Source organism: Anser cygnoides, chromosome 2 (assembly GCF_040182565.1).
Source record: "Anser cygnoides isolate HZ-2024a breed goose chromosome 2, Taihu_goose_T2T_genome, whole genome shotgun sequence".
In the NCBI taxonomy this organism is placed as follows: Eukaryota; Metazoa; Chordata; class Aves; order Anseriformes; family Anatidae; genus Anser; species Anser cygnoides.
Genome location: NC_089874.1, coordinates 29771114 through 29789503, shown reverse-complemented (window position 1 = coordinate 29789503; position 18390 = coordinate 29771114). Strand labels below are relative to the sequence as shown.

General features: G+C 41.7%; 1 protein-coding gene across 1 annotated transcript in view; it reads right to left on the bottom strand.

The window, feature by feature from the left end:
* The window catches only part of SCIN (scinderin), a 52606-nt gene extending 48692 nt beyond the window's left edge, over positions 1–3914 (bottom strand). Inside the window, exon 1 of the mRNA XM_048075408.2 lies at positions 3684–3914. Coding sequence (XP_047931365.2) covers positions 3684–3882 — 199 coding nt within the window. The 5' untranslated portion in view covers positions 3883–3914. The remainder of the gene's footprint in view (positions 1–3683) is intronic.
* Positions 3915–18390: the final 14476 nt, after the last annotated feature.

Genomic DNA, 18390 nt, shown 5'->3' with positions numbered 1-18390 from the left:
TTGGTGAATGAATTTAGTAACTTTTGTTTTCTTTGTAAGTTTGTTTTCCAATTGATTACTATTGGTTAATTCCAGATTCTACGCTTTATTACATTTCTCTAGGAGTAAATGATCAGGCACCTCTCTGCTCTCCGTGTTCCAAAAAAAAAAAAAAAAGGGATCCGGAACCACACATATTCAAGAGAAAGTATTTTCCCCCATTTAGCCAGAGGAAGTGAGACACATGGGAGGCCAGGAACATTTTTCAGTTCCCAGTCTGAGTGCATATTACAGCTGCAGCATTCAGATTTACTTTTTAAAGCAAAGAATAAAATTGGGTCCAATGAATTTTACCAAAAAGCTGAGTAACCGTAGTTCTACCAGTTTGGTTTGTTTTGCTGCTATTATTTCCAGGGAAAATACTATTTTTCTCTGGCGAGAAATATGGGAGTGTCTCGGCCTCCATACTCGTGACAGTACAATTTAAACCAACAGATCTCCATTGGCTGACAAGTTTGTTTTTTTATATTCACACCTCTCTTACTTTTGTACATCATTTGTAAATACATAAAGAAAGCTATACATTTAAGTTCTTTAACAATGACTTTTGTTTTTATGAGTTAACAGATGGAGATGAAATATAACTTCGGCTAGAGTGTATCTATCAGCATTTTTTCATATGGACTATTTCAAGAGAGAATACATTTAAGAGAAACACTGGATTGTACTGAATTTGAAAAAAAAAAAATAACCCAAACTAATCCTAGGATACAATGCTAGTAAAGACCCTAACTTGCAAAAAAAAGTGAAAGGGCAAAGATCCAGCATCTAAACTGCAACAAGCTGTAACCAGTGAAGATTCTGCATATTAGTGTCATCTGTTGACATCTTAATTCTCCAAATAAATACTCTGGAAACTCATCCAGTCTTATTTAAACAGAAATTAGAGTGGGAAGAAGGAGAAAGTTCAATCATTTGCATGCAACTACACCGTGCCACTCTGTTGGCACAAGAGCAGACCTTAGGTTATTAAAATATACACGGAGATTAAAGCTGGGGAGAAATGAAGGAGAACTATTCTGCAAGTGTGGGATGCATCTTGGAAGAAGTAAGTCCTCACTTCCTTCCTGGCTGCTTACACCCTGCCCAGGTGTGAGAGTTTGCACAGTTTGGTCATTTTAACCTACGGGTGCCAGTCAGAACACGACTGCATCATGTTCACAGGCCATTCACCCATGGTCTGGACCTCCTTCTAGTTCTCTGGGTGTGCCCAAGCAAGGTATTAGGAGGAAGTCTGCTGCTGTCAAATATAGAAATTCAATGCTCTGCTTTCACTCCGAGTTTGGGGTCTTTTATGGTGAAGCCAGAATCTGTTCAAAGCCACCATACAATGTCCACCGAGTAACAGGTGCCACAGATCTCTGGCAGGAGTCACAATGGTGTCAGCAAATGGCAAAGCCCTTGCAAGTATCTAAGCACAAAACCTGCACAGTTTCCATCAATCTAAATTTAGATGAATTCTTTCCATCCCGCAGTCTGACTCTTAATGACTGCTGCTACTGTTCACAAATTGCTTATGGAAAGTCTTCAGAAAGGCCTTACCAACATCCTCCTTGCCCACAGGTTAGGGAATGTTTGCTCTGAGAGAGAAGTTCAGTGTATGCAACTGTGGTGACAATCAGCCAGCAAAAACACCAAACTAATTCAGGCTCCTGCCCTGGATGTGACTGCCCTTTCCTGTGCACGTTCTGGACTCCTGCTGACTTTAGGCTTGCAGCAGCATTTGTTCCTCTCTGCCCCACTGCTGGGGCACCCTGCAAGCAGGAAGGGATTTCCCAGCAGTTTACCACATAACTGCCAACCTGCCAGGTGCATACAAATGCGTGCCCAGATTACCCAAAGCTATTTACAATATCTGGATATCACCACATCAGCAAAATACGTGCACCAACATGTACAACCAAAGGTCTTTAGCCAATAGCAGAGAAGTGTTAATTACTGCAGGTGTCAGCCACTGCTCTGACTTTACGTCCAGTTGCAGAGCCCTTGCATCTTGCTCTGGGACGTGTCTGCCACACTAACTACTGCATAAGTGGTTCTAACTTCATTAGCAAAGGCATAAGTAGCCAAACCCTGCTACTAAATAGTAGTGCTGTTGATAGAGGAATATCTGCCAGAAATTCATTTATGCTGCCATCTATGATTATACTCTTGTCAGTCAGACACTGCCCAGCATGTCAACTGGGTAACTAATAACAAATGCAAAACTAAACAAGCTCCAAACATTTATGGAGAAAATCCCAGCTTTTTCTGCTATTCTTCAATGCATCCAAAAGCACAATGAAATCCACAGCAGCTCAAACCCATTAACACTAATACACATTGAGCTGTCTCTACGTGCTCCCTACAAACACAAATTGCCTACAAACACAAACCTCAGGAGAGTGAAAAAAGAAGAAATAGATCCCAGACAGCCACACAACAACCACTGTGGTCAGATGACCTGGTGACTAGACAAGGAAATCTCATAAGCCTCCAGCAGATGAGGAAGTCATATAAAACACAAACTATTCAGTGCATCCAAACGACAGACTTCTGTTTTGCTCTTAATGCTGTGCTCTCAGTTGCTTTGGGAGGGGCTCTCCTAGGCTATCAGCTGATATTAAAGAGAACCGGTTTTACAGAAAACCTGCTGACTTCACCTGCAATCTCTATCATCAGAGAGCAAAATCAGTCAAGCTGAGAATGCAGTGTCTGTGCCCCCAGCACATGAAGGGCATGGAAGTATTAGAACAAGTCCAGAGGGCGGCCACAAAGATGATCAGAGAGCTGGAGCACCTCTCCTACAAAGACAGGCTGAGAGAGCTGGGGATGTTCAGCCTGGAAAAGAGAAGGCTCGGGAGAGACCTTATAGTGAATTTCCAGTAGCTAAAGGGAGCCTACGGGAAAGCTGGGGAGGGACTCATTGTCAGGGAGTGTAAGGATAGGACGAAGGGTAATGGCTTTAAACTAAAAGAGGAGAGATTTAGATTAGATAAAAGGAAGAAGTTCTGCACTCAGAGGTTGCCCAACACCACAGGTTGCCCAGAGAACCTGTGGATGCCCCATCCCTGGGGGTGTTCAAGGCCAGGTTGGATGGGTCTGCAAAGCCTGGTCTGGAGGGAGGTGTCCCTGCCCATGGCAGGGGGCTGGAATTAGATGGTCTCTAAGGTCCCTTCGAACCCCGACCCCTCCATGATTCTATGAGAAAGGCAGCATCTGGACACAAAGCAGTATAATAACATCAGAGGGAGAAGGCTGAGCTGGAATTTTGGTCGTAATAGAAAGAAAGGCAAGAAAACTTCACCTGGATAGAGGCAGGATTTCACTCTACAATCTTGGTTTGATGCAGCCAAGACTAGAATTTAACCCTTCAGTACCTTTCCAAGCTAGTACCACAAAGCAAGCAAACACCCTTTCCCCATCACCCCCACCTTTCCCAACCCCAGAGCCCCTCAGCACCAGCAGCAGCGTGGCTCAGCACCCCATCCCCTCCCCTAAGCGCCCCCGCAGAAGGAAGGCGAAATCGCCCCCAGGTACCCAAGCGAGACAGCGACCCCCACGCTCCCCCCCGCGGCCGGGCAGCAGGGGAAGCAGCCTTGCCTACTGCCCCTGTCCCATCCATCCCATCCCACATCCCACATCCCGGACAGCCGGCTGCCCACCGAGCCAGTAGTGCAGGCGGTAGGCGACGGCGGTGGCGGTGCGCCGGGTGCTCAGCACCACGTACGCGTCCCCCACGAAGAAGTCTCCGTGGTGGCTGGGGGGCACCGGCACCAGCTCCAGGCGCTCCACCCGCCACACCTCCAGCCCGCTCCGCTGCCCGGCGCCCGAGAAGGCCGCCGGGGGCCGCCCCGCTGCCATGGCACGGCCGGGACACGGGGGTGTCCCCACGGCCGCCTTTATAGGGCCCGGCACGGCACGGCCCCCGGGCGGAGCGGGGCGGAGCGGGGCGGCCCCGGTCCCCGAGAGGCTGGGCTGCCCCGGCTTTCGGTCCCTGGCTTTTAAAACGCCTCCGGGACTGCCCCCCAGAAAACACCGTGCCACGCTTCTGCTGCTGCAAGGGGGTGATTTGTCTCTGCTCAGGAGTTAGACGAGAAAAAAGAAGCGGGGAGAGAAGCGCAGCAGGGCCAGCCCAGTGCCGTGGTGTTCCCGTGCTGTGCCGCTTATCTGCTCTGGCATCCCGTCTCATAAGCTGCTCTGAATGCAGAGGTTTTACAGCTTGCGCTTGCCGCTGGGCAATTTCGTTCCCCCGGATTAGAAAGGTGGAGCGTAGTTCTCCTCCAGTAATTTTATTTTGTTTGACCAGTATTGCCAGGAAGAGGGGGGGAAAAAAGCTTGTATCTTTCTGAAGTTTCCAGACGAAGCCCAGGATGCGTATTGTATGGTTCCCTTTCTCAGCAGACGAAGAGCATCACGGTGGCGTTTCTCTGCATAATGCAACAACAATCCAGAAGGGTTAAACCCGTTTCTCACCTGTCTGTCTCCTTTATAAGTGGTCGGTATGTCATCCTGGCAGGCCATTACAGCATGAAAATTGTATGTAGCAACTCACTGCTTTCATCTGATATTGACAGGAGGTAGATCAATCTGGATAGGATTCAGATAGATAAAGTTCACGCTGTCAGTGTATCAAAAGATGTATTTCACAGAGGGCTCTGTTTAGGTCCATCATCTTATCCTCCTGGCTGAGTTTTCAGGCTCAGGATTTCCCCACTGGGTTGTTTTGGCAGCTGGATACAAGAGTGCAAGTATCGACCTGCGGGCAGATTGGTGCTGCCGCAGTAGGGAAGGACAGGCACTGCTAAATGCAACAAAGCAGCTGGAGAGCATCTTCTCTGGCAACGGGTTAAAAGGAGCACCACATCTAAGAAATCCTTTTGAACCACCTTCCCTGCCTTCTTTTTATAGCCTGGTGTACCGTTTAGCTGGCGAGGGAAGGGAGGCCGTTGCACGCTGTACCTGCTCCCATCTCCCATTTGGGTGGGCACCCTTCCATCAGCTTTCCAGATGCAGGCACAGAGGCAGCCTGTGCTCTGTCCCCTGTTACAAAAGGGAACCTGCAGCTGCCCTGCTTTTTCCAAGGCCCAGCCGAGCATGGTATGGCTCACCTTCACCCGCTCACAGCCAAGTGTTACAATCCTCATTCTGCCAGGGCTTGGGACCTGGTGAGGCTGAACTTGCTAGATAAAGCACTGTGTGTCCCAAATGAAATACTTCTCCAGGATATTCACCTTGTGGAGAGGAAAAACTGTGTTAGGAAGAGCAGCCAAAAAAAGTCAGCAGTTCCAGTTTCAATATGTTATCAGATCTTTCAAAACATTCAAAGTGATTTCTTTACTCTCCCGTTTATGTCAGTTCTTCTTTTCGCTTTTACTCACGTACACTGTGCATTAGTTAGCTGTAGCCAGTCCAGGCAGAATTTACCACAAACTCTATAATTGTACACATTTATTACTTCTCCTGAAGCTGGCAACTTGCACTTGCTTTGGAAGTGTTGCTTAGTTTTGCCCAAATGTGAGCTCAGTCGGACCAGGCTAGCATTATGCAGCTTCACGTCTCCAACCTGTCCTGCCTGTCCTGCCAAGGTAAGATTGTTTGCGCACAGATTGCACAGGCCATTGGCTCTAATTTACATCCCCTTATTCTAGACGTAAGTGCTAAACAGACAGACCAAATACTACTCTCAGCTGTAACCCTGTTGCTGCCGTGAGATGCACATCAGTGCTATTTGTCCAGCATTGGCCATGCCCAGTATCCCACACCAAACGACAAAGGTTAAAGACAAGAACATTTTAATTGCTTTGTCTTGGAGTGAACTCTGTGGCACTGCTCACACACAAAGGATGTCAGCACTGACAGCACAGTTTTCTCATGCCCAAGTTTGCTTTGCTAGAATGATGTGCTCTGTAGTGACTCACTGGCTGCTAGCAAAGAAAATCTTGGGTTGTTTGTATCGTTGAGTGCCAGGATATTTGTTTGTACAGTTCACAAGCACTTTTTGCAATCTCACTTTTGCCATCTCACTCCTGTTACGTAAGCCTGTCATTTTATGAAAGTTGTACTGCTGTTTGTCTCGAACTATTTCCATCTAGTTTTTGTAGCAAAAATAAGCATTGACACTGTTAACATTACACAGATTCTTGTAACGTGTGAAATATTCAAAAGCTTTCTAACATGCAGTTATTCAAAAGTGAAATTTTGGAGGAAAAAAAAAAAAAAGAAGAGATTTTTAAAAGGATTCATAGATCCAGGAAGATTTTTTTTAATTACTTTTAATTTGCTTTTGCCTGTTGTTTCATGTAGTAATTGAGGTGAAGAGGGGCTACAAAATAGCATTATTTTTTCTGACTCAGAAGTCACAGGTCAAACTGTGAGTGTTACACTCAGTAGAAACTTCACTATAAAGGAATTTCAGGCTACTTTAGACATTTCAAAGATTTCCATTCTAGTTTCCTAAAGATTTTATTTTGTTGATAAACTGTCAGAACGATGTCAAAGGCACAGTGCTGTTTTAGCACTGAAGTAACACAGGGAAATATTTTGCCTCACACCCTTTCCTCAGGGGGTGGATATTGCAATTGAGTGCTAATTGACTGGGAGCACAATCATGGAGAAAGTAGCACACATTGCTACCTGCTTGACCGCACCCCTTGAGGTACAGCCATCTTTAAATGCCTGCTTTCTTTTTTTTTTTTTTTTTTCAAGTCCTGGGTGCAACGCCCTAAGTCACACAGGAATATCAGAAGGTGTTCCTGCCCCTTCCCTGGTAATTAAAACAGCAGAGATTCAAATTTGTATTGAGCTTACAGCTTTGGTATGGTTCCAGAGACTTTGAGAAACTATGGAAAAGTTTGCCATTTAATTTTTCTAATTTACTTCCAAAGTTTTTTTATCATATTTATTAAGTTTTTTTTTTTTTCCTTGAAGTATTGTTGTCATGTACTGCATATATGCAGGGTGTGGGCATGAGAGTTTATAGATGTGAAAAAACAGAACACTACGCACTGAGTTCTGATTTTTATGGCTATCAGGATTGCAGCAAAACAAGGTGTTGTTTCCAGGTGATGCACACTGGGACACTAAACAAAATCCCAGAAGCTGAGCTCAAGTATCTTTCCCTGTAGGATTACCTTTCAGTATAGTTTGCCTAAGTCTACGACCTTCTACAGGTCTAATGTCCTGCGCTGAATTACAGTTACTGGAAGAAACAATAGAAGGAGCAAAAGGGAAACGTGAGCAGAGAGTGAGTGAGAATATTTTCAAATTTTCAGTCTTTCCTTCTACAAAGCTGGTTTCCTCTTCAACACTTATGCCAAATACTCTCCTGAACTCTATGACCCTCCTGAACAATAGGATTATACGAGTTTGTTTTATCATTTAGTTTCATATTACAAAGTTTGGTGTACACAAAGTATGTGTGTCAAAAGCACATTCCTATGCAAGCTGTCACAGAAGTCAGACCCTGCTCTCATCCGCTCTATTGCTGAATTACAACTCAACCAAGTCATTTCAGATTCATCCCAAACACAATAAGCCAGTTCACAGATATGATGTAATTTTTTATTTCCAATATACTTCTTAAAAAAAATAAATCACTGAAATTGTGTAAGTGGAAGGAGAATTAAGCCACACAGCTTTAAAAGCCAAGTTATCAAAACCAGATGGTAGAGTTGTGTTCCTTCTTGCTAACTCTCTCCATTCACTCACCAGTCCCTCAAATCATCCTGCTCAGTAGCCCAGCTTCAGCAGGGGAGGCTTTAACAAGGCTACAATGTTCCGAAGAAAGACTGAAAGCTGGCTTTCCTCCTAAATGGCAATGCTTGAGTCAGGAGGCTACCAGAGGACAGGAATGCAGAGTCGCAGCCAGTCCCCTCACGTAAAAATAAGTTCCTCCTGTACCTTCAAGAGATGGGTCCAGTTTCAATGCTCCAAGTCCAGAGCAAATAAAGGGCCCTAGTGTGTAGTTTTAAGCATCACTATAGTGGTATGTTTGCTTTTTAAGTGCAGAGTAACTCCCCTTTAACATATATTTGCAAGTATTGGGCTCAGTATTTAAATTACATTTTTCATCAAATTTCAAATATGAATGCATTTTGGATTTGGAACCTGTGTATTGAAACTAATTTTTAAAATACATTCATTGGCCACAGAAAATTTGAAGTACTTACTTACAGGTTAATTAGTTTTTAATTAACTGATCCTGAACTCTTACTTAAATCACTCAAATATTTGAAACAGAAAAAAAAAAAAAAAAGGCAAGGGAAATATGGTAAGGAGTTTCTGACTTTCTGAAAAAAGCCTTTCTGAAGGTTTCTTGAATTTGGTACACCTACCTGGGAAAATAAACATTTTCCAAAGGAGAATATTTTCTGGATCCCACATGTTTTCTTAAAGCTCAAATGCATTGTTATACTTCAACTAATGAACGACTAAAGTGGTTTCATACTACACAAGAATAACACACCTTAGAATTATGAATTTTGTTGCTGTGTCAGCTACTATGAATTAGCCAACTTTAATTATACCAGCACTAAACACTAGCATCACTAATAAGAGTCCCATCACAATATCTTTCAAAGAATACTCTCAGCATTTCTTCATTTTGAAGAGGCAGAAAATAAACCTTCATCACCCTTCTTAAAATGATCTTAATGCTTTTAAGATCACTGACATTAATTGGGGATCTGCAAATTGAGTTTAGTAGTTGCAAAAGCAAAGCAGTCTGAAGGAGACCAAAAGCATCCATAAATTTCAGTTTCTACATCACAGTCACCTGATTTATAAAACTCACTTCTTCCTTTCCTCTGAAATACTGAAAGTATGCTAATTCTCTAAAAAGCTGCTGAGATCTGCAAATGTGCTCGAGACAGCTTCTAAAATAATCACCTTTTGGAAGCAAACGTTGAAGATGAAATCTTGATGTTGCTCAAGAAGACTACAGTAAGGATCTATTTTAAATCAAAATTTGCTGCCGATTCCTGTTTCAAAAATCTGAGACATACTTACTGGAAAAGGATTCTATTTCTCTGTTTTCTGATAAGCACTATGCATAGAAAGCTTGGAGGTGCCTCAACATTAAGAGCCATACTATCAACGTAACATTTATTTCAAAGTTGATTTCTTAAATCTAGGTGACAAGGAAGGCTGTGGAGCAGTGGTTTCTTAGTTTTTGCCACTCATCAGGAACAAGTATTCTCTTGTATTTTCTTGTGTTTTCTTGTACAAGTGTTATGTATGCAGTACACATTTCATATCAACTCAAGTCTGAATAGCAAATCATGCTACTCCCTCAGCCCTAGACTCCAAGGTAAAATAAGTCCTGTGGGAATCAGTAGATTTTCTCAACATCTTGTTTTAAGGAGACTATTTTTCTAGAGAAGACATGTCTTTGGGGACCCAAATGTGTTATCCTGGCAGGCCCTGCTCTCCTGATTGCTCTTCCAATTTGATTGTTCACTAGTAATGAGCAGATACCAGATAAAATAAAGTATGAAGGAAAATGCATAAATGATGTGAGACAGTGAAGCACACAGATTATTTACACATCCTTGCTACCATTAGGCACAGTTCTTAGAATAAATGAATGCTTTGACTATAAAAAACAAATGAACAAGCAAACAAACATAAAAAACATAATGAATCCAATTTTTATCATCCCCATAATTCTTCTTGTTGATAATACTGTATATATTTCACCCTCCAGAATTAAATAGAATTTTAACAGCTATAAAACACTCTTTAGTTTCTCCCTTAAATCAGTAGTTTAGGTACCTCTTTTCCCTGGGAATCCAGTTTATCTTGCTAGCAAAAATCCCATCCCACCATCCTGGTGAAATGCTCTGAAGTCTCTGGCACTTTCCTGTCCTGTGTTTCCAAACTGTTCCTGAGCTTTCTTGACTTGATCTGCCTAGAAATAAAACATAAATGTTATCTCTATCCCAACCATCCCGCTTTCCTTGCTTTATATATGTGAATTCTGGGAGTACGCACATCAATTTTTTAGTTTCAAAAGTAAAATCCTGAATGCTACCACAAAAGACTGGGGGATGCCCACTCTTAGAGGACCTACCTTGTTATGACTGGTAGGAAAAACAAAAACAAAAACAACCAACCAACCAAACAAACAAACAAACAAAAAAAAAAAAAAAAAGCCAGATCAATGCATTTGGTAAATTCTGGCCTTTTTTTTTTTTTTAAATGACACAGCAACACAGCATTATGTGTATGGACCATGTGCTCAGAAATTCCAGATCTGCAAGTCACTTAAGGCTTTCTCCAAATCTTGCTGGGTCTAAGAGAAGCTTTCTTGCTCACTCAGTGGGAGGTAGCCAACATCATGTGGCTACACAGCTGTTGTACCCTTGGCCTCATGTTTCCCGTAGGCCATACCAGCCAGCTTTTAGAGACATGATCAGAGAGTAGTGCACGTATTGATACGTTGTTTTAAAACACGCCAGGACATTGTGTTCCCTTTCCTTTCATGCCTTTTCTACAAGGCCAGAACATTTCCTCTGTTGGTAAAACAAAAATCCCTTTGGTATTCCGTGGCTTTCTCTGTCCCTAGTTATTTTCACCAGTAACACTGTTCTTCACTTTCAAAGGTACATGACTATCAACAAGAATAATTATCTTCACAGGAAAACGTGCAGGAATGCATCTGTCTCTGTGCTTTGACTTTGCACTGGCTGCCATGTGATTGCTATTCTCCCATCCACCTCTTGATATGAACATTCAAGGAATACCACCATTACTTACTTATCTTCCTCAACTCTATAGGAAGTAATTGAAAATAAACTGTAACTGTTTCTCTTTACAAAGTGAAAGATGATAGGTAAAAAGAGTCAGCTAAGGAGCATAGTACCGATAAGTTTAATTTTAGGACAATCTACATGACAGACATTTCCTGCCTTTATTTGTCCAACCAAGAAAAGACCTCTATGGAGGAAAAGTAGCACTTCAATGTTTATAAATCTTTGTGTTTTAAACAGCTAAAGAACAGACCTTGTGCATTTCATGCACTGCCTGTTGGCTTGTAACTTTAGGAAACTGCGTAGTACTAAAACTGGACTGGCTTGTTAAAAGAGCCATTCGCAGGCATCCTGCAGCGACAGCAGCCCTTCCGGCTCATGGCATCTCACAGCCTCTTCCAAGGCCCTCTTCCCGAGGATTTTGACCCCCCCCTTCTCTCCAGTCTCCACTGGAGTGCGTAGAGTGTGTGCAAAATCCATGCAGAACACTCCGAACGCTTCCTGAGCTGTTACAGTGATGGGTGGCAAAGTAAAAGAAGGGATTGGCCTCATGTCAATGAAAAATTCATCCCAGATTTTTCATTTAGGCCTCTTCCCTTTGGTTAGTATTGCATATATCTGCTGTGTGGTTTTTGATGCAGTGTTAGAGCCTTTTTAAAAAACTCATTTATTTAACGTGAATTAGTAATTTCCTTTCTTATATGAAATAGCCAGCACACTTCTGTATAGTGTTAGGCAACTGTAACTGTGTGACTAATGTAATAAAATCACCCCACTGCTATTACTGGAACATAATAAGGTATAACGCTCAAAGCAAAGTTTTACGGAACAGAGAATTATCTGGCAGAAAAATATTATTTACATTTTTTTCCAGTATGTTTATTTTAATTTTGTTCCATACAAGGGTTTTTTATTGAAAAAAAAAATATCTTCAGTGTTTACCAGCTTTTGTAAATCAGTTCTCAGAAAGATCTTAATAAGTTAGTAATAATTCTTTAAACCTTAGATTGTTAGTCTATTGTTATCCAACCCTATTTTTTTCTTTCCCTTTATTTTTTTTTAATGTTGTTTCTCTGATAAGGCATAAAATTTGCCATTTCAAAGGCTTAGTATGACAAGGTTATTAGTACTTTCATCATGACCAGTATCATCCTAGGACCATTTACAGTACCTAAAATTCACTGACTGCCTGTGTACACTGTGTATGTGTTTAAGGTTTCAAATGAATGGCTTTATGATGGAGGGAAGCTATAGGGAAGGGTCTTATAGTTGAACTTGGGCGTCAATTCATGGCAAAAAACATTTAAGCAAAGTTAAAAGGTGAAAGAGCTTAGCTTAGAATTAGAAACCCTGTGTATAACTCAAACGTGGATTTTAATCTGCATGGTAATCATGCAGAGTAGGATCTCAGTTCCAGAAATCACAGTACACATGGTTAAATCTAGCCCAAAGTAGCATAACAGATTAACACTGAAATTAACACTGGGCAGTGTCTTGAAGAGAGACTTTGAAATCTTTCTGTCTATTTTATAATAAAGCTATGCAGGATATGTTGTATACATATGCAAAATATTAGTGTTAATAACTTACAGATCTACTGATCTGTCTTTCTAGAGTAAGTTTGCTTGGGTGGCAGATTTGAGCATACTTTTGTCTAACACTTGCTTCTTCAGGTCACTTATGAGATCATAGTGTTTACAATTTACTTGTAAGCCTGCTGCTTCCTTTTAGTCTTTCAGAACATATCCAGATTCACTCTCTGCATTTATGTAAGCTGTAGAGGTTTCTATAAAGTGATTCTAAAGAAACAATCCAATAATGCTGCCCAAGACAAAAACAACTCACCTCCACAAGCAAGTTCCAAAGTGCATCGATGTCAATGGAAAAATACTAATTGACAAGAATAGATTTTAGATCAGAGACCATTTTAGTAAATGGATACTGGTCCTTTCTCACATACTGGGCTAAGAGGTGTCCACGCTGCAGCTGACTGTGTGCCCAAATGACTGACAAAGCTGTCAGCGAGATTTACAGTGCATTTTCACCCCTGCAACGAGAATGAAAAAGTAAAAAGGATTATGAGATTTTGCTACAATCTCCAACTGCTGAGGCATGAGAACAACACTTTAGCCAGCCTTGACAAAACAAAACAAAACAAAACACGTTCCCTTTTCTCTGAGCTTCAAGGGCTTTGTGAAGAATGCCAGAGGAGATGGAGATCAGCCTGAACAACAAACATCTCAGCCCCACTTTTTGCTCTGAAAGGGTTCAGGTGTGCAACAGAGGAACAGGGAGATGCTGAGCAGAGGCCAGCAGGGAGAGCTGCCAGAGCAGCTCGGGTGAGCACTTCTTCCCCATGCTCCTACAAACCACTGCAGCGAGCAACAGCCTCCGGAGATGGAGCAAGAGACCAGCGATGCTGCACCCCTACTGGGCTCTGCTGGCTGCTGGAGCGCACCAAGCAGGCATTGCAACTGAGGCAGAACTGCGGCATCAGAGGATCCTCCAGCTCCTTCACCCCAAGCCACTGTACTGTGCTGTTAAGCCTGGCAGGGTAGCAGAGGCTGCTGGCTGCACAGCTGACTGGTGGCACTACTTCTGCCTTTCACAGGAGCTGCTGCTGGCTGTGGGAGGCTGAATATCTGTCCTATCCATAACAATAATGATCTTCAGGCTGCTTCCTAGCAAGGATGTGGTGTTGGAGAAAATGCTTTATACTTCCTCATAGTGTTCTTAACAGGAATGGTTGCTTTTTTCTTACATATATTGTATACAGTAAACATATATAGTACATGTAATAAAAGTACTTAAACAAACTGAGCCAGCATTTTCAAGGAACTCTTAGGTTCACAGCTCTCAGTTTTGCTTCTTAGGGTATCTGTTATGGTGTATTTGGCAGTAAGCAGCATTAGCCAAGTATAGATTCATTGCAGGTACCTTGGTTTCCTTAATAGCCTTTGTACCTCAGACAGTCTGGCAACTTGCACTCTCCTCACTGCCGAGCAGCCCTGTGACTTTTTCCTGGCTCCTCTAATGAAAGACTGCAGTTGAACAAGCCAGGAAACGCCCATCTGTCTCACCCCCCACTGCAAGCAAGCGCGAGAGCTACCCCCGTCCTGTGAGTCAGAACAAAGATAGACCCCTGTCATCTATGTTGTGAAAGATGAGGTGTCGTGCATGGAGGTTAAGGGCAAGCTCAGCCTCTTTTTCCACAGGAGCACTGGAAATGTCTCTACATCTGTTATAAGTGATTAAATTTACCTGTGAGAATTTGACTGAACCACACTCTTCCTGCTTGCTTTTGGGACAATTCATTGATCTGCTCTGTGCCTCCTTTCTCCCATCTGTAAAAAGACGATGTTTATATCATTCCTTTGAAGGAGTGTTACATGTACCACTTCATTATGCTGTCTCCCCTGTTACTATGAGGCCCAGCTAATACCCGTCTCATTATCTATGATTAGCATTGATACAGTGCTATTATGTCTACAAACAAGAGATCTAAATCCTAACCTCTGAAATTCACTAGCCATTGAATTTGTACTGTCTTTCATTTGCCATGTATGAGTGCACAAAGAAATCACCAGTCACCAGAATGGGTTTGCCTGGCATTCACAAAGTAGGGAACTTCCAGGCAGGGAAATTTCCCACAGATTTTATTCTTTCCAAACCTCGGTTTGGGGAACCCCATGTTTCAAACCAAACTACTGTCTGGAAATACAATACAATTCCTCCCTGACTGGTAGGAAGATGTGTTTAACAAAAAAAAAAAAAAGTGTCTTTTTAAAAAATATTAATATTCTACCTAATTTTTCTCTTCACTAAGGATTGCATCTGGTAAATCCTGGAAAAATGCCAAACTTCACACCAGTACACACAGAGCTATGAGATCATTGCTTAAGGAATTGTCTCTAGTGTCCTGAGCTTTCCACAGTGGTGTATAAATCATTGTCTTTTGGAAAGGGCAAAACAGCCTGCTATGCAATTTTCTTATGCTAAATTGCTGTGTGGTAAGTATACACTCTTCAGTTTACTTACAATATAAATCTGGAGATTTTAGTCCAAAACTAGCTCTGGACATGCCCCCAAAGCCCTCAGCAATGCAGACTATGACTTGAAAGTGCTACATTGAGCATCCTCACATGCTCTTTTTGAAAGGAATTGAAACTACCTGACCATGCTGAGCTTCAGCTTTCAAACCAGATGCAGACTCAAGAGCAAAGCAGATCTTCCTCTTGAAAGAAGAGGAAGCATGGTAGGGTTAGTTTTGGCACAGTCTACTGATCACCAGTTCTTAGGTAGAGAGAGCAGGGAGTTTCCAAAGTAAGCTCATGATGGCACACAGCTTCTCTTGTCCTCAAGAGAGTAAGTAATTTTTAGTACTGAAGATAGAATATAGATAAAGAAATGTTAAGTAGAAAGAGATAATAATACTGCCCTCCATGTTATTTCAGAAATTAGGACCTAAGAGGAGGAGATAAAATACTCTCTATTAAAATCAAAGTGCATTCAGTGTGTTTCTGTTCAGTGCTGGTGGTATTTACTGGAATAAATAAATAAATAAATAAACATATTTGAACATCATTGATGAAGGGAGCTCTCTGTGTTAGGTTTTGTAGTGCTTGAAGTACCTAGGCCTGCTTTGTCACAGGGTGCCGGTGCTCTGAGAGAGCTCATACCTGTCCTAACAGGGTAATACAGACACAGCTCAGGACCGCAAGCATCCTCCATAGCATTTGCAGATGTACAGATTTCATAGAACCAGAGGGCTGTTACGTTAACACGGATAAGACTGTGGAGTCTCTACCACATTGTTTTCTCATCAGCACCCTGCTGTTTAGTCTGAGATTTCTGTGAAAGGAAAAACATTATCATTTAAATAGTCATCACCGTGTAAGTTCACATCAGGCTAGTATCAAATATCATGTAATAAAATGCAGTTTTACAGCAAACAGATTTCACTGGTGAAAATCTCCTCTGAGAAGTTTTTTCTAGAACAGGTGGAAGCAGAAAGTGGCTTATTTCCCAGACATTTTTCTGTTCCTCCCAGGACTCTGGCAGCCAGGCATGGGAGATGTGTTGGTGGGTGCTGTAAGCTGTCAGCAGCCTGGAAACATTGAAGAAGGGGTGCATCAGAAGCTAAAAACGTCACTTCCAAACACCCTGGATCTCAGACTAAGCAGTTATAATTTCTACCTGCCTTAGAAAGCCACCCATTATAGCTCTGCTTTGAGGGGAGGTTGCTCCACGCAACCACCTGCAGCCTCTTCCAAGGAGGGAGGAGGCTCTACTGCTCACTCCAGCCTTAACAATCCCTCAGTGTCTTGGACAAGCTGAGAATTTTACTTCTTATCTCACACACCATTCACTTCTTGTGGCCTAGGCTGTAGAATGTTCGAAAAAAAAATGCTGATTGCCTCAAACTCTCCCTCACCGAAGAAAGAAAACCAACAAAAGAACAAACCTACATGGATGCTCCAGACATGAAAGAGAAATTTGTCTCTTCTCCTCAGAAGGGCATACAAGATCATGAAAAGCAGTGCCCTGATTTTGCAGCACCCCAGCATAGAAATATTTCAAGCAAAATGATCCAAAATTAATTCAGTGGAACATAAAACAGCCTAGAATAAATATATGCACTTTACTTAAAAAAAAAAATATTGTTTTACGATATACAAACTACCAATCTTTCTCCATCTGATAGCATCTGCCTGTATCAAAATAAAGCCTGTAAGCAAAATGAATGGCGCCAGCTCTCAGTTAAGTATTTTGAATGAGAGCAAAAATCATGTTTGTCTTCTGGATAAGACTGGATGCAGTGTCCTTACTGTAGCAGAATGAGCACTCACATGCCTGCCTCTCCCTGGCACAACTTTTCCTCCACATGATCCAAAATCACAGTGTAAGCACCAAGTTGCTGTGTGTCTCTCAGAGCAGAGGAGCAAAGATACATTAAAGTTAACTCCATTGCAGTTAACAAGAGCTGGAAACAGAATAATATTACTGAAAAGTTGATGGAAATTGGTAATTGGTGGTCCATATCCCTAGTTCTCCAGTATGGTGCCACTTCCTTAGGACTTTTCAGTTGTCCCCTGAAGTTCAGCTATTATGTGATCCAAAACACCATGAAATCAATCTGATTCAGGAGTAAAAACATCAACGAAACAAAACAAAAAGCCTCTAACCATAAATGAAGCAGATTTAGGCAGGGAGGGATTCTTTGGTAGCAGCAACCTAGGAAGGATCCCATTCATGTTCACAAGGCTCTTTTGCTTTCATTTCAGCAATTCAAGTCCCAAATCTGAAAATATTAAGCAAATTATAAGATATAAGACAAAATTTATGGATTCTAGGATTTCAAAAACTATGGTTGTTAATCAGATAGGATTCCAGAAAAGGAGCACCCAGACATATATGGTAAAGATTATAAGGAAAAAAATATTCTGTCTACGGTCTTGCTGTGAAAGTACAATAGCAGTGTTTTATGCTACACTGTATGCATGTTTGTGTACTTTAATTACTGTGTAGTTAATTATTTGCAACTAAGACATCCTTATAAGAGGCAAAGCTATAGCAAATACTCTAAAGGGCAAACATCCCATTATGGACTACCAACCACAGCAGGATTGCAAATATGGACTATTTTATCTACAAGGAAGAGGCACACACTGGACTTGATTCGGTTGCCTGAGAGTAAACCACCATTACAAGGTGGCGATTGCCATCTTATCAGCATTGTACATTTGTACATCAGTAAGCAGATTTTTGAGCTAGTAATCATGCTTGTATCAGGTATCCCTAAAACTGAGTGTATTTGTATAAGTAAGTTCTGTGAAACAGTTCCAGTCTGTTATTTAGAGCTTGGAAGAGGACATTTTTCTGACATTGAGATTTAGGGAAAGTATTGATGTTAAATTGGTAACTTAACCCTGCTACATGGCAGTAGAGGGGTTCTGTGTTCATACTCCTTACTCCACAGTGTTCATGTACTGATTCCTAATTTACGAATGCACATGTCAGCAAGGACTTACCTATGTTGAAAAGATGTGATTTTAACTTCAGATTTAAAGGATCTCTGGAGTAACTTGACACAAGATGTGGTAAATCTGTTGCATACTGTAGTTGAAAAAGAAAATACAACGTAACATCAGATAAGCCATCATGCTGAGAAACAAGAACATTGACATTAACTGAAGAATAAACCTTATAGGTTGGATTTAGGTAAGGTAAAAATACACATGCTTAACTATTGTAGCATTTCTGTTCAAAAATGCAAGATTTCAGAGATTTAGTTAATTGTTCTATCCAAGTCAAGCTACTGAGCAGACAAGAGCCACTTTCCTCCATTACCCTAAACTTCTTCGTTTACACAACCCCTACCACCATGGCCCCAATCTCAGAGTCCAGTGGCTGTTACAGTACAGATGAGAAGCAGTAACAGAAACAGAATGCTCTTCTAGATAAAGGAACTGTGATACGAAAAACATAGGGGAGGCAGTTTCCTGAAATAAATATATTGGATTCTTTCTCTCATGGAGCTCAAACCTTTTTCAAACCTTTCCAGAGAACTTAATTAATCTTTAATATACCTGTCAGTCAAGTGCACTACAATGAGCTTAAG